Below are 17,390 nucleotides of genomic sequence, written 5' to 3'. Positions count from 1 at the left end.
CTCTAGAGTGATGGCCTCAGGAGGTTCTCTTATAGACTGGCAGGAAGCTTCTGAGGCATGTATGGGAGCATTTTGTCTCCAAAGGATATTATGTTTCAAACAGAAAACTTAACAGAAAACCCAAGTACTAACATTAAAAAATTCCACAAAAATAGTCATTGTATCCAAAGCTTAGCTATTGTAAAGAGTGCTGCCATAAACATAGGGGTAAATGCCCCCAAACAGATGACTGGATCAAGAAGATGTGGTACATATACACAATGGAATATTACTCAGCATTCAAAAAAGATAAACTCATGCAATTTGCAGCAACATGGATGGAGCTGGAAGGGATCATGCTCAGCGAAATAAGCCAGAAAGAAAAAGAAAAATACCAGATGGTCTCACTCATAGCAGGAGTTTAGAAAACCTAAATAAGGGACCAGGAAAAAGAATAACTATAATAAAGAAAAAATCAAAATCAACAAGCAACTATAAATCAGAGACACACTATGGGGTGGGAGTGGGGTGAGGGGGTGGGGTGAGGGCAGGGAGAGGAGGGATTGGGGTCAAAATAAGGGGGGGATAAAATTGTATGGGGAATATAACCAAGATGAAAATGCATACATTGTGCAAAAATGAAAAATGATGTAAGAAATACATAAATAAATAAAATAAATAAATAAATTAAAAAAATAGTCACTGTAATACATTTCTGTTTGTACTACAAAGGGTAAGATAATTTTTATGGCTCTCTGTCCCAGAAGTTTTTAAGATCATTGGTCTAGAAAGCTAGAATTCCAGTCTTTAAATAAGGTTCTATCAGAGGGAATTTTCATGTCAGTATAGGTAAAATAATTTGACCATCTGTTGTTTCCTGAATGTTACATAAAACCTTCCACCATATGTCAAAACATTCCATTTTACCAACCTTTATGGGATTTCAATTCTACTTTCCCCAGTTGGCTGACATAAACATCTATGGCACCCTGATGAGTTGAGGCCTTTAGACATCCAGAGGATGAATCTAGAAGGAAGGAAAAACTGTGAGTATAATCATTCTTATTTGAGCAACTGGAATTATAAACTTAAAATACACAGTTCTGCTTCAACATTAGGATAAACAGCTAAGAGCCTTGCAAGATTTTGTATTTTCCTCTTAACTATATATTTTTTCAAATTCACAGTATTAATTTATTATTGCTTAAGTTTCTATTTATATTACAATAACATTTAAAAACTTAGACCAAGGGCCTCCCGGTGGCGCAGCGGTTGAGTGCTGGGTTGTGAAGCTGCTTGCAGCTTCTGCAGCGCCGGTTTGATCCCTGGCCACCAGGGAGGGTCCCATATGGCGCGCAGACCTCTCCTGCGGCCCGCTGCTCCCCTCAGCAGTGTACTTCGGTCCTTCTGCCTTTTCTGCTCCCTGCTCTGGCTCTGGTGAATTCTCTCACCCCCCGCACCTCTGGCCTATATCCCAGTTCTTGTATGGATAAATACATAAATCTTTAAAAAAAAAAACAAAACAGACCGACCAAGATAAGCAGTTATAAAGCTATATAGGTTTCTTTATTAATATTGACTCATGCTATTTTTAATTTTTAATTGAGGTATATTTGGATGTCCCCCATTAGTTATCACCCCCATAGTGCACCAAACACCCAATCACCCATCCATAACCATTGTCCATTAAGCTTCCTTCCCTCTTCATTCTTAACCTCTCTTACACAACCTCCCTCCCTTGGTGCTTCAATTCTGTAGCCGGCTCTCAAGGGTTAGTTTTTATACTTGCCTTTATCTTACTCTTAGTTTAGTCACTTTATATTAAACATATTATATGACACCATCCAATATTTATCTTTATTCTGCTGACTTATCTTTTTTGATTACTGAGTAATATTCCATTCTGTATATATATCACATCTTCTTGATTTGCTCATCTGTTTGGGAGCACTTAGGATGTTTCCATAATTTTGCTATAGTAAGTAGCACTGCAATAAACATTGGAGTGGAAATTTCCTTTCAAATAAGTATTTCTGAATTTTGGGGGTAGATGTCTAAGTGTGGAATTACTTGGTCAAATGGCAGATCCATTTTTAATGTCTAGAGACACCCCTGTACTACTTTCCATAAGGTCTGGGCCATTTTCATTCCCACCAGTAGTGTAGGAGAGTTCCATTTTCTCCACATCCTGGCCAACACTTCTTCTGGTCTTTTTTTTTTTTTTTAAAGATTTATTTATTTATTTATTTATTTATTTATTATTTATGCAAGCACTGGGTACAGTCAGAAGCGTGGGAGGGGGAGAGAATTCACCAGAGCCAGAGCAGGGAGCAGAACAGGCAGAAGGATGGAAGTACACTGCTGAGGGGAGCAGCGGGCAGCAGGAGAGGTCTGCGCGCCATGTGGGACCCTCCTCCAGTGGCCGGGAAGCAGCCGGGAATCGAACCGGAGCTGCAGAGGCTGCGGGCAGCTTCGCAACCCAGTGCTCAACCACTGTGCCACAGGGGAGGCCCTCTTCTGGTCTATTTGATATGAACCATTCTCTTAGGTATGAGATAGTATCTCATTATCATTTTGATTTGCAATTCCCTAATGATAAATGGTGATGCACTCAGAGTCTACCATCTCCTAATACGAAAGCAGGTGCTAGGTGGGACAGAGTAAAGTTCTACCTGAACTAACTATCAATATTTGGAAATTTGTACTTTTTCTCCCACGGGCACAGCATCACATGTGGTGATTTGCTCTAAAGTACAATTAGCCATTAGTTCTGGCCTAGGATTACAACAGTAACAGTAATAAAAAAAAAACTTTTACTGAATTTTTACCATATATCAGACACCGTGCCAAAGCGCTTTATACATATCATCTCATTTAGTCTATACAACATCACTAGATGATAGGTACAAACTGTTAATTCTAATTTTTAGATGTGGAAAATGAGGAACAAAGAATTTAGGTAACTGCCCAAGTGCAGAAAGTGGTGAAATCAGAATTCTAATTCTTTTTTGATTAACAGCAAACCTATATAATATATACAGTATGGTAAACCAATGAACTTCAAGAAATATTTCATGTATTCATACAGTGGGTTGGATTATATGACCTGCACATCAGAATTCTATCAGGTTAAGCAGCTAAGCTGTAAACACTATTTACACTAATATCACAAATATAGCTATTTTTAAAAGCATGCAAAAGTGCCAATTAGCAGCTTAGCACATACCTACTGTGATGTTACCCGTCTTGCTTTCTAATGTTATATTTCCTGTAAGGGAGAAAAAGAAAGATATTAGTAATAACCTAGAAAGAATTATATGGTGTCCTACAACATGGTTGGTTTGTCACAATGTTATTTAATAATGTTGTTTTTAAGCTCTGACAGCATGACTACAAAATAGTCACCATCCTTTCTGGAAAACCTGGAAGAAAAATTATGCTTCTAAAACCCATAATGACTTAAATGTATGCACTTAATGTTTAATACTGAAACATCAATGTATTTATCAGACCACACAAAGTCAAGTTTTGAAACAACACTAAAAAAAATCAATGGGAAAAAGTAATTACTGTTATTTTCCAGGCCAGGATGCCATGAGTTAAAGCAGTTTGTGTCAGGAATAATGAATTCATTGAAGAATGACTAACTAAAAAGTTTCAAAGGTTTCCATCTTTCAATGAAAATGTATTTTCCAGGACATGTATAGGGGTATTTCAGTCATTCTTTCCAGGCCCTTCTCTCCAATGCCAAAAATCAGATTTTTCTTTAGAGGTATGATAGTATGTACAATTACTACTGGAACCATACTGCCCATATTTACTGCAGCAGAAGTAGTAAGCAGTATTACTTCTACCATAGTTGCAAAACTATACTAAAAATTAAGGGAATAGCTTGTTTTTAAAGACTTATTTTATGCATACAAGAGCTGGGGTATAGGCCAGAGGTGCAGGGGATGAGAGGATTCACCAGAGACAGAGTAGGGAGCAGAACAGGCTGACTGACTGAAATACACTGCTGAGGAGAGCAGCAGGTGAGACAGGAGAGGTCTACTGCGCCTAAGGGAATAGCTTTTATCTCAGAACTAATATAGGGTAAGTGAACTCATTTATTTCATTTTGTGCATCTTATAAATACCGATGTGTAGCAACATGTAGGAGAAAAGTAAAAAGAGCACTTGATTCATTTGTTCAATAGTCAGATGCGCTTTGATTATAAAAATCTTTCTACAAGTCTCATTCCATCATACTTCATGTGAGTGTATGAACAAGGGGAACTAGTTCAGAAATAATACTTACCTTGCGTGCACAAGTTAAGCTTATAAAATCATTTTCAAGTCTAAGTTACAGGTTGTAAAGATCCTGTTGAATGTGTTTTGTAAATACTACTTCATTGGTGTGTTCTCTTTCAATTTTCAAACCCATAAAGGTAAATTCACTATCACATGCCAATAGTAGTCAAAGACCACATTTCCTAAGATGGTTTCCAAAGACTCCTGCCTCTAAGTATACATACCTGTGTATAATTTCTTTCCTTCATGTGTGGATTATACCTAATGATTTGCTTTTAACAAAGGGACTCCAGGCAAAAGTGATGAAATGTTACTTCTAAGGTTAGGTTATGAAAAGATCCTGCTTTTTGTCTCGTTAAGCCTCTTTTGCTCCAAGGCTAGCTATGCTGTCAAACACCCTTTGAAAGAAGTTCACTAGCAGGAAACTTGAAGCAACTTCCATTGAACAGGATCTGAACTGGAGCCTGCCAACACCCACAAGAGTGTGCTAGTAAGCAGACTCTTCCCTGGTTAAAAATTCAAATGAGCATACAGCCCTGGATGGCAGCTTAATTACAGCCTGATGAGAGATCTTAAGGCAGAGTACACAGTTAAGGACATGACCATGTTCCAAACTTATCCAAACTGCAAGACAATAAATATTGTTTTCAGTGAATTTGGGGGATAATTTGTTACACAGAAAGCGGTAACTAGTACAGATTTTTAAAGCTGTAAGTGGGGGCTACTATAATAAATAGCAAAAAAATTTATAGTAGCTTTGAAACTTGGCAATGGGCAGAGGTTAAAAGGATTTTGAAAAGCATGTTAGAGAAAACCTACATTACCTTGAACAGACTGTTAAGAGAAAGAAAGCTATACTTTGAGTATGTGCTTCCCATGAGGAGTTGAAAGGATCCTTGTTATGTAGTAGTAGAAACTTACCAACATTATCACCTACAGTAATATGGAAAATAGGAAATGTACCTAATGAATGTCCTAGCTAAGAATATTTCCAAGCAAAGTCAAAGTGTCATTTTTTTCTTGCTGCTTATGGAAAAATGCAAGAGAAATAAAAAAACTAGAGAAAGAACTGTTAAATAAAAACGGAGCCAGGACATGAATGGTTTTGAAAGTTCTCACCTCTCAAAGTGGTAAAATATGTTGAAGTTAAGAATGGCTTCTAACTCAAAAAGTTCTTTCAAAAGGTCCTCAGGAAAGCTTGAACCTCAACATCTCTGTAGAATCCATATTTTTGAAGAGCCTTTTGCATGTGTTTTTGTCTAGTGGAATAAACTCCAAAATGACTCACAGAAGGCTAATAAAAATTTTAAGAGTATTATATCAACAAACACACAGCCAACTTGGACTGAAAGGGACAATGATAGCACAAATTGAAAAGAGATCACTGGACCCCCACATTCTATTGGCAGGCTGAGGAGAAAACTACTTCGTTGCAAGGCAATGGAAAGAGGAGAACTAACAAAAGTTTAAGAAAGAGCAATTATAACATACGCCAAAGATTGCCAGTGCCCACCAATATTTGTGGGGTTTCTCTTTCCTTAGAATACTGCTAATATCTGTATGTCAGCCTCTTGCAGTTAGATAAAGCCATTTAAAAATATGCAGTGGGTATAGCAGAAGTTGTATATATGGCAGAAGTTGTGTACACACTTTAACACTTGGTTTCTGAAATTTCTCACATATTCCTCTATAATTTCTCTTCCTTTTGTGGAAGTTTATAAGTCACACACTAAAGATGGCAGTATCACCTTTCTGAAGGAACCAAGTTTTCCAAGGAACAAGTCCAAATAATATATAAAATAGCAATATTTTGTGTCAAATGTCTAAATCCTGAAAGAAAAGAAAAACAACTATTGTGTCTGCACCACAAAGGAAGCTATAATTCCCTTACAGTATTTTTTTAAGTGTCCACCTTCAATATTAACATAACATTATATGTCAAAACTGATAAACTGAACCTTTACAATGGACTTAGGAATACTAGGATTTGAACAGAGCATTTTCTTGAACTTCATGAAAAGTTCATGTAATCTAGAAGCTTCTTTCCTTTAAAATGTTATATTTTCTCTGAAATATAAATTCACAAGGCAGATTTAAAATTCATCAGTAACTACATGCCCTTAAAGCAAATTGGCACCCTTCTTTATGAAATTTTGAGTGTTATCAAAGTTTTCAACTGCATTAGTATAATTAACTTTTACTTCTGTGACAGTTTCTAAGATCTGAAGTAGTTATTTAAGGACTAGTTTAAACATATAAATGTTGCTAATCTCTGGGGAACAAAGAAGTTTTGAAATATAGAGAAAATGAGAAAACTAATACTTAGTAACTTATTGATCAAGGTATGTTCCTCAAAAACTGAATTAAGGGCCTCCCCAGTGGCGCAGTGGTTGAACGCTGGGTTGCGAAGCTGCCCGCGGTCTCTGCGGCGCCGGTTCGATCCCCAGCTGCTCCTTGGCCACCGGAGGAGGGTCCCACATGGCGCACAGACCTCTCCTGCCGCCCGCTGCTCCCCTTAGCAGTGTACTTCTGTCCTTCTGCCTGTTCTGTTCCCCGCTCTGGCTCTGGTGAATTCTCTCACCCTCCCTTGCTTCTGACTGTACCCAGTGCATGTATAAACAAACAAATAAAAAAAAAAAAAAAAAAAAACTGAATTAAGACCCAAAGTTACACAAGGAATCTAAACATACAGTTTTATTTATTATTTATTCCAAATAATATCATAAATTACATATAAAACACTAAAACAACTCATTGAATAGTCCTAATCAATTTGTAAAATTATAAAGAAAAGCAATTAAACAAACCATTTTAACGAAGCTTTTCTTTCTCTCTGAATCAAGAGACTACATTTATAAATTAAAAATGTATTTAAGGGCCTCTTGGGTGGCGCAGCAGGTTGAGCACAGAGCTATGAAGCTGCCTGCAGCTTCCGTAGTGCGGGTTCAATTCTTGGCTGGTCACTGAGCATCCCACATGGCGGGGCAGACCTCTCTTGTCTAGCCCACTGCTCCCCTCAGCAGTGTCTTCGATCAGTCTGCCTGTTCTGCTCCCCACTCTGTCTCTGGTGAATTCGCTCACCCTCCCGAACCTCTGGCCTGTACCCCAGCTCTTGTATAAATAAAATAAATCTTTTTAAAAAAATTTTAAAAAATATTTAGAATATGTATCAAAGTTATCTATTTTACACACATATTTCTTTAAAAAAATCATATTCAAAACCAGACTATAATAAAATGTACTTCACACAGGATATAGAGAGAAATCAAGACAGTAAACTCATAAAATTTTAACTTTATCTTTAGAAATTCAGAAATATAAAATTTTAAATGAAAGCTTTTATTAAATAGTTTCTTTTGTATTAGAAGGTACACATACTCAACCAACCTTAACAAATAATGTTACTAGTCAATTAGCTTACTTATTTTCTTACCTAGAAAAAGCTGTATTTAAAAAGTCCATTTGAAATCAACAAAAAACTATGAACCAGAGACACTTTTTGGGGGGTGATGGGCGGGAGGGGAGGGATTGGGGTCAGAATGGGGGGGTTGCAATTGTATGGGGAATATAAAAATAAAATTTATTAAAAAAAAAAAGTCCATTTGGAAAAACATTTAGGATAGATTTTTTTCCTTCTTTTACATCTAGAAGTCAACTTGCAAGGCCAGGAGGGACATATTGCAACTCTCATTATTCTTTTCCTCATTAATGAACACTCTTTAAGTACTTAGCACTATGTTGAGCATTGGTTATCATCGAGTATATAAACAAACAGAAAATACAGATCAGAAATAAACTTCACGTTCTCCCTCCCTTTCATGGAAGCCTTAGAAACCAGATACTGAAGATGAAGATAGCAGCATCACTTTTATGGAATAAACCAATTCCCTGAATGCTTTTGTGGAGCAAAGTTGAACAGGAAGACTGTATGGAACATCCACATTTTGTGTCAGATGTCACAAGGCATAATAAATGATTCTGAAATTACAGTTTACAATATACTATAGAGCTAAGCAGTCAATCTGTGCTGTGGTGCTGTCTGCATAGAGAAAACAGCTCTAGAATGAGCCAAAGCAATGATGGAATCTGTGGTTGCAATCAAGAAATTTACCACAGCTATGTACACAAATTTGTCTGAGCAATGTTTTAAAACATCTCCTCGAAAGTCAAGAAATTTGGATCAATTCCTTCCTTTCACTTAATAAGTTGCAGTTGAGAGCAAACAATCAGACATTTCTAAGTTTCCTTTTCTACATTTGTAAGTAACCAATTGTCCTTAAAGTGAAAGAGGCTGGTCCACTTAGGCACTCAATAGATATTTGCTTTCAATATGTCCTCAAAACACTCACCCACTTCCACAATGGCTCCAAGCTCATATACCTGGTAAATCTACCAAGAGCTACTTACCGCATTATATTACATAAATGGCATTTTCCAACATCTGTGTATGTTGGATAATTAAAAATGTACCCCAAAAAATAATCTGTTCAAACTTTGCTTAAAAAAAGGAGTCCTTTGCTTAAAAAAAGGAGTCAAGGACCTTCCTAGTGATGCAAGGAATTAAATCTCAGCACTATCAAGCTATCAGCAGCCACTGCAACACGAGTTTGATCCCGGCCAGGGAGCTAACCCACATGGTGCAGAGCTCTCCTTCCTAGCCCACCGCCCCCCGCCCCCCTCAGCAGTGTATTTCAGTAGATCTGCCTGTTCTGCTCCCCATTCTGTCTCTGGTGACCTCTCACCCCCCCACCCCCACACTTCTAGCCTATATCCCCATTCTTGTATGCATAAATTAAAAAAATATATTAGAGTATATTTGGCAGCACATACACTAAAAAAAAAAAAAAAAATTAGAATAAAATAGAAAAAGGAGTCAAGGCAAATAAATCCTGAACAGGCAGGTTTCAGAATATTCCCCAAATTTGTTTTCTGTAAGTCACATATTTACAAGTAGCAACTTATTTTCCCATAAAAACAAGTTTTAAGATTCCTAAGTCAGTTTGTTTAAAAATAGCCAAAACACACACCTAATATGTGTTATATCACCGTTACCATTAAGAACGAATAATTCACTGAACTGTATATTCCAAATTCCAACTTGGGATGATCCTCGAGAAATATCTCTCCCTACTAAAATCAATAGCTAAAAATAAGGACTTCCCTTCACCAGCCATGACTCTTACCCCACCTACTAGGATGTACAGCTAGAACACTAACTGCTCTTCTGTACCCATCCTCCTCCAAATTCCAAATCAGTAGCGTGTTCACATAATCCTTTAGGAGAAGGCAGATGCAGGGATGACATGGGAGAGGGAGGCAAAAAAAATAGGTTTATTTAAGGGGTGATTTAAAAAGTAGATAGGGACTAATGGTATGACTAAGAAATTAGGAGGGTCTCTCTTTTATATACTTGCTACCACTGAAAAAACAAAACAGTAAGGGTCAAGGACTAAATGGGAAAGCAGAGTTGAACAACATGGAAATTCTTCTGCTGTAGCAACTGGATCACACTTTCCCTACCGCTACTTCTTCTCACTGCTGTACTAGTATTACAAACGAGGAAGATGACATTCAATCTTTCCATTGGACTGTGAGTTAAGGATAGGTACAGGGCCTCCTTGGTGGCACAGGAGGTTGAGTACAGCGCTTGTGAAGCTGTCTGCAGCCTCTGCAGCGTGGGTTTGATTCCTGGCTGGTTAGAGAGATACCCACATGGCGCGGCAGACCTCTCCTGTCTCACCCACTGCTCCCCTCAGCAGTGCTTTGGGTCTGTCAGCCTGTTCTGCTCCCTGCTCTATCACTGGTGAATCCTCTCACCCTCCCACGCCGCAGGCTTGTATGCCCAGATCTTATATAAATAAATAAAATCTAAAAAAAAAAAAAAAAAAAAGGATAGGTATAATCATCTCCTGCCCTACTTTATACAACTGGTACCTGAAAACTGTAGTAGATGTGTGATTCATCATTCAGACCCCCTTTTATAACTGAAGGGCTTATAATCCTAGTTATTGGGAGAACTGCTGACAGTCCTCAATTATTAGCTTTCTTAGGGAATTGCTTCAGCTGAAAAAAGGCCACCTTGGCCCATGATCATATTCCTTTCTGGGGACACTTGCATCAATGATTGGAGATAGGGCAGTGTCTTCACTACAGCTTGAGACAACTCTGAGGACAATCCAGCTCCAGAGCTCCCTATTAGGTGTGTTGAAACTACATCACAGTTCAGAGGAAATTTCTCCATGGGAAACTGGCTCTTTTCCTTTATTTCCATCTCAGAGTCTGATCTTAAAAAACTAAATCTGATGGGCCTCCCCTGGTGGCGCAGTGGATGAGCACTGGGCTGCGAAGCTGCCCACAGCCTGTTCGATCCCCAGCTGCCAGTGAAGGTCCCACATGGTGCGCAGACCTCTCCTGCCGCCCACTGCTCCCCTCACCAGTGTTTTCAGTCCTTCTGTCTGTTCTGCTCCCCGCCCTGGCTCTGGTGAATTCTCTCACCCTCCTGCGCTTCTGACTGTACCCAGTGCGTGTATAAATAAATAAATAAATAAATAAATAAATCTTTAAAAAAAAAAAAAAAGGAAACTAAATCTGAGACAATAGATCACATTTAGGTGTGATCCAAGTTTAAAATCACCCAAGGAAAGGTATGTGACTTCATATTAAATGTAACAACTTCAAAAACGCCAAAGACTGACTCCTTTATCCCTAACAATTAGTTTCCATTTTAGCTACTTTAAGTAATCAAGAGACTTCTTAGATTATTTTAAGGTACCCCTCAAAAAGCACATTGTTTTAATATCATGTAAGCTACTGATGACAAACTACACAATTAAATTCTCACCTAACTTTTAAAAGAAAGCAAAAAACCACATTAAAGTATTTAAACATGGATAAAGCACTGCAGAGAACAGAACTGTCTTCACTGTGGATTTTAATCGACATCCAAGTTGATAAAGAATTGTTTTCCGGGCCTCCCCGGTGGCACAGCGGTTGAGCGCTGGGTTGCGAAGCTGCCCGCAGCCTCTGCAGCGCCGGTTCGATCCCCGGCTGCTCCCCGGCCACTGGAGGAGGGTCCCACATGGCGTGCAGACCTCTCCTGCCGCCCGCTGCTCCCCTCAGCAGTGTACTTCGGTCCTTCTGCCTGCTCTGCTCCCCGCTCTGGCTCTGGTGAATTCTCTCCCCCTCCCACGCTTCTGACTGTACCCAGTGCTTGTATAAATAAATAAATAAATGTTTAAAAAAAAAAAAAAAAGAATTGTTTTCCACTAAAAGCTATTTAATAAATTAAATATAGTACATTTAATTGCAATTAATAGTTAGAAATGCAGTGCTTAAATAAAATTCATTGTTAAAATATGAAAAGTTACAAATACCCAGAACCATTCAAGGCACACCTGAGTAAAAAAATAAACAAACAAGGGGTTAAAGTCTCAGCATTATCAAGCTGTCACCAGCCATTGATGCATGAGTTCAATCTCTAGCCAGGGAGCTAACCCACATGACACAGCAGACCATCCTGTCTCACCCACTGCTCCCCTCAGCAGTATATTTCAGTAGATCTGCCTGTTCTGCTGTTCACTCTGTCTCTGATGAATCTTCTCAGCCCCCACACCTCTGGCCTACACCCCCATTCTCGTATGCATAAATTAAAAAAAAAAATCTTAAAAAAAATAAACAAATGAGTAAAAAACTATTTGCTTTACCAAGATACAACTCCACTTGTACTCAAGCTATGTTGGGCTCAAATAGTATCTTAAGGATGGATGATGAGGTTTAACTATTAAAACTCAAGAATTATTTCAAATATGTAAGTACTAACTTTTAAAGATTCCTTTAAACATAAGACTACTTGTCAATCTGCTACACAGCATGGCTACCACCTAAGCATGCTTTTTAATAACATTTAAAAATTCACGCTCATTAATAAAAATTGGCGATTTTGCCAAAATTCAGCTTTACTGTAGCAATGAGTGGCCTATATGTGGAAAAAATTTGAATCTAACCTTCCTGGAAAATGATTCAAAAAGGTACTTAGTAGACATGAATATATTATACTTCTTGCCAGGATAAGCGATTCTTAATTTTATCTGTATATATTTCAAAAAAACATACCTGAACTTAAATCATTCCCTGTGTGGAAATTTAAGAAGCATTTTTTAACAAAGTAATGTTACTTGTTTGTAGAGACATGTTTTAGAAGTTACAAGAAGATCAAAGAAAACTGAAAATGATAAAGAAAACTGAAAATGGCAGGGTGCTGGGAAGACCAGGTACAATTACAAATGTGTATTTAAGTACTTGAACCAAAATTGGTATCACTGAGTTTCTAGAATCAGATTTCATACACGTTCATTAATTTATCTCATCCTTAGCTTTCCCATCATAACAAAAGCTATCATTCAGAACCCATTGTTATTTTTTAACACTGCTGCGGTGTACTTCCTCTGAATATCTCCTGCACTTATCTTCTTGCTGCTTTTGTAAGAACTACATTAAAAATCAGAATTATTACTTCAGCTTCATGCATAAAGCAGAATATGCAATATGCTGCCAAAATGAAATCTACTGATTCTATGAGTCAAATTAGTCTGCAACTAATTTTGGAGAGTAGCAGCTTCCTGGTGACATATCCCTCTTCAACCACAAAGAAACAGGGTCACCTCTTAATATATATGTTATATGGAAACTCTGTGAAGTGTTAGCCCCTTGTCATCTTACCATGAACACTTCCTAATGAAATATCCCCAGCAGCAGAAGACAGAAGTGATGATTCTGTATAAAGATACCTGGCTTTCAGCAAACCATCTTCAGTAAATATATTAACAGAACTTCCCTGCAGTTTATCTGCCGTCACAGTCTAGTAAGAGAAAGACTCATATCAGTTCATTATAAAACAAAGACTGGTAAAAAGCCAAAATCGTACCTACAGAATTAGTAACTACATAAAAAGTTACTACCTAGTACACACACAAGATTATGTGCAACAGTGTAGCGTTAGTGGAATGTACAATACTCCGAAAACAGTACTCCCAATTAGATCACCTTTAATTTCTCTTTATGTCTCACATTTTCTTTTCTTTTCTTTTTTTTTTTTTTAAGATTTATTCATGCATACAAGAACCGGGGTATAGGCCAGATGTGCAGGAGGGTGAGAGAAATCACCAGAGACAGAGTGGGGAATAGAACAGGCAGATGGACAGAAAGGACTGCTGAGGGGAGCAGCCGGCAAGGAAGGAGAGGTCTGCAGCGCCATGTGGGTCTCTCCGTGGCCGGCAGGGATGGAACCTGCAGTGCAGAGGCTGCAGACAGCTTCACAGCACTGCGTACAACCACCTGCGCCACAGGGAGGCCCATGTCTCACATTTTCTATGTAAACCTCTTTTGCTAAATTTTTCCCCATTTTTGTATTTTCTGGTATTAGAGAAGATATCTTTCTACATGCATAATTATGTTGTCTAACAGTTTAATTTCTTCCCTTCTAATCCTTATATTAAGTCTTTATTTCCCTGTTCTTTCTTCCCTTACCGTCTGACTCAGGTATTCCAATTCAACAGTGCACAATAGGCTGGGACTGCAAGCATCCTTATCTTCGGCCCGTTCTCAAAGGGAAATGTTTCATCATTGAGTATGATGTTTGGCTTTAGATCCCTTTTATCAGACTAAGGAGGCTCCCCTGTGTTTCAAATTTGCTTTGCTGTTACTGCTGTTTAAATCATCAACGAGGGCCTCCCCAGTGGCGCAGCGGTTGAGTGCTGGGTTGCGAGGCTACCCACAGCCTCTGCGACACCGGTTCGATTCCCAGATGCTCCCTGGCCACTGGAGGAGGGTCCCGCATGACGCACAGACCTCTCCTGCCGCCCGCTGCTCCCCTCAGCAGTGTACCTCGGCCCTCCTGCCTGCTCTGCTCCCTGCTCTGGCTTTGGTGAATTCTCTCACCCTCCCACGCTTCTGACTGTACCCAGTACTTGTATAAATAAATAAATAAAAATAAATCTTTAAAAAAATAAAAATAAATCATCGAGTTTTGAATTTTAGCTTTATCTGATGTTAATGTACTGTCACATGATTTTTTTCCTTTACTCTTCAACAGTCTATTTCTAGAGGGTTTCCCATTTTACATCTAATAAATCAGTGGCTTTCCATTTAACAAAATGGAAGGAAGTTTATATTTATCCCTAAACTCCAGTTAACAGAATTTAATATGTATTTATGTCTCAAATGTTGAGCACCATGTAAAGTGACAATATCTGGTTAAGGAGTCCAACTGCCTTTATAGTAATTTAAACAAATGATTTGTGAGCCTAAACATAACTGTTGATCTAAACACTGATCCCCAGCAAGGTTTGCCACAGTTTTGCTCAGGGTCAAAATCAAGTATTGACAACACTGCGGTGTTTAAAAGAAAGAATATCTGTGTTCTCAACATATAGGTATCAATGTTATCTACTTCAAATGTCCTTCAAAAAATGTTAAAAGTCAGAATGTTATTTAATAAGAACAGAGTTCCAAGAATACTAAAATATTAGAAATAAGAGTATAAAGAGAGAAAGAAAAGTAGAGGTTCCAATGTGAAGACATTTTACTTTGCAATTGGATTTGCATATATAACTTTCTTTTATGATGGACTTCCAAGTAAATAATTAAGACCCTTACTTCTTTTCCATCACAGTTTCTTTTAAACTAATTGTGGATTCATAGGAATTAATAATTTAAATCTAGTTTCAATAAGTCTGTCATACAAAAAGATATTTTACTAAATTCACATATGTGGGAATACAAATGTTTTTTATTCCCAAGCAATATAGTAAAGATACAAAATTCTGGAAAAAGTATCTTTGAACTACAAAGTTTCTTCATGAAAAGTTGCTCATGTATAGTTTCATATTCTTCAAGTATTTCCATGAAGCAGACAACAAGTAGAAATATTCTAGTTTTTTATAGATAGTGAAGCTGTTTTGGGGAATTCCAAAAAGATAAACATTGAAAGAATATTTGAAAGTTAATTGAATTGGCAAAGAGGCACTTTTGATTAGAGTCCCCTCCAAACCAAATATAGTCATTGGGAGACTTCTTATTAGTATCTGGGAAATGTCAAGGATTTACATTGTTTAATAAACACAAAATATTTTACTCTCTAGGAAGCAAGAAAAATATTCTCCTTTGCCCTACTGAAGCAAATGAAAGTAGAACCCCTTCCCCACCATAACAATATAGATGTTATTTTCACCCGTCATTCGAAAAGAATTACTGAAGGCCACAATAATGCACTATATCAGATACTAACCAGAACAATTAAAGTTAGGCTACCACAATTTACAGCAAAATACTGAGGCTCTGATTTATAGTAATTGATACTAATAGAACAAACAGTCAAAAACAGCCCCTTTGGATTAAACTATATAGTTTGTTGGGTAGTAGAAGTAGCTATTTAAATAAAGAACAAAAAGCAGAACCAACCAAAAAGCAATACCTGACAAATACTGTTTTTATTTTCTTTTCAACAGAAGAAAAATTTTTCTCAAAATATAGTTATTTTAAGTCATTATTACATACAACAACCAATTTTCAAGGAAGCACTGTGGCTTTGTAGTCTAAACTAAGAAAGAAATCATACATTTACTCTTATTGCTATGCTAAATCACAAAATGTTGATTAAAAAAATCCAAGTTATGGACTTATAACAACCAATATTTCTTGGAAAAGCGCTTGGAAAACATTAATGCTATGTAATGGTGCCATCTTGTGGAAAATACTGAAGAAAGTTTTGAAATTCATTCCTCAACTGTCTAAAGACAAAACAAACAGGGCTTGGCAAAATACTCAAATACACCTAACGACTAAAAATTTAATTCCAATACTAGCAGTATTACTTAATGACTGATTTTAATCCATAATCATAAAAATAAAAATCTCTCCAGAACTAGAATCAAATATTATTTAAAATTATTAGTGATTCCAAATAAGAAACTGTGAAAAGTAAAATATTACAAACTAAAATTTAAGCCATTAATATTTAATCACCTCAATTTCAAATCTGAACGTACTAATAAGATAAAATGCATTAAAAAGGAAATGTTAAGCCAGTTTGTAGAACCAAACTGTGAACTAACTTGATGCAAAATTGCAATTACTAAAAAAAAAATTAAGTTCCACTAATTTGAAAAGATATATGCACCCTTGTGCTTATTGCAGCATTATATGTAACAGCCAACAGTTGAAAAACTACCTAAGTTCCCATGGACATAACACTGGATCATGAAGATGCGGTAAATACACACCATGGAACACTACTCTGTATAAGAAGAACACTATACTATATAAGAAGAAATCCCGCAATTTGCAACAATATGAATGGACCTAGAGAATTGAATGCTTAGTGAAGTAAGTTATTTTCACTCAGATGTGGTATATTGAGAAACCAACAAATGGATGAACTAAAATAAATATAACCTTTTAGACTATAAGATTGGGTAAACTGAGCAAAAGGTCAGTTTTACAGTGAATGAGACAACTGAGCTTTTCGTGGAGAATTTAATGTAGTACATATACATGCTGATGCTTAATGATGTACACCAGAAACCTACATAAAGCAATGTTATTTCAATAAAAGAATGTTTCAACCTTACACTTTTATCTGATGCATGAATATCTATATTTCCATAAACGGTTCCCAGACAGATCACTTCACCTCCTTTTGTTTGAACATGTACTTTTTGACTCTGAAAGACAAAAAATACACACAGTGAAAAAGAAAAACTTTAACTTACACTAAAAAACAAATATCTGACATTTTTATACATTTCTTTTTAAATAATAAAAGAAAATAGTAGTAAAGGAACCAGGGATTAAATTAAAATGCACTGTTTGGAATAATATCAACTAGAAAAGAATGCCCGCTACTATTATAGGAATTAAATAACCCATATGGACTTAAATGGAAAAAAAGAAGAGATACTCAGGTGTTGCAGTAGCTTCTCAAAGAGAGCTTAGAAACTGAAGATCTCTGTGACAAGCTAAGTAAACAACGATGAGGATGACAACAATAATCACTATTACTGTTCATCATTAATATTCATCATTACTAGTTACATACTTTATCACTTGCTTAGCATTTTCTCTGCA

The 17,390-nt window shown here is 37.0% G+C and overlaps 1 protein-coding gene across 1 annotated transcript in view; it reads right to left on the bottom strand.

Moving 5' to 3' along the window:
• Window positions 1-17,390, bottom strand: part of FAM185A (family with sequence similarity 185 member A) — a 38,595-nt gene that overhangs the window by 15,042 nt on the left and 6,163 nt on the right. Inside the window, exons 3-6 of the mRNA XM_037518119.2 lie at window positions 16,895-16,987; window positions 12,987-13,125; window positions 3,206-3,247; window positions 911-1,006 (exon numbers count right to left, since the gene is read on the bottom strand). Of these exons, the coding sequence (XP_037374016.1) occupies window positions 911-1,006; window positions 3,206-3,247; window positions 12,987-13,125; window positions 16,895-16,987 (370 nt within the window). The remainder of the gene's footprint in view (window positions 1-910; window positions 1,007-3,205; window positions 3,248-12,986; window positions 13,126-16,894; window positions 16,988-17,390) is intronic.

Source organism: Talpa occidentalis, unplaced genomic scaffold, assembly GCF_014898055.3.
Source record: "Talpa occidentalis isolate TD23 unplaced genomic scaffold, MPIMG_talOcc4v2.1, whole genome shotgun sequence".
NCBI classification, from domain to species: Eukaryota; Metazoa; Chordata; class Mammalia; order Eulipotyphla; family Talpidae; genus Talpa; species Talpa occidentalis.
The sequence above is the reverse complement of the archived record's forward strand: the minus strand, read 5'-3'. Positions and strand labels throughout refer to the sequence as shown.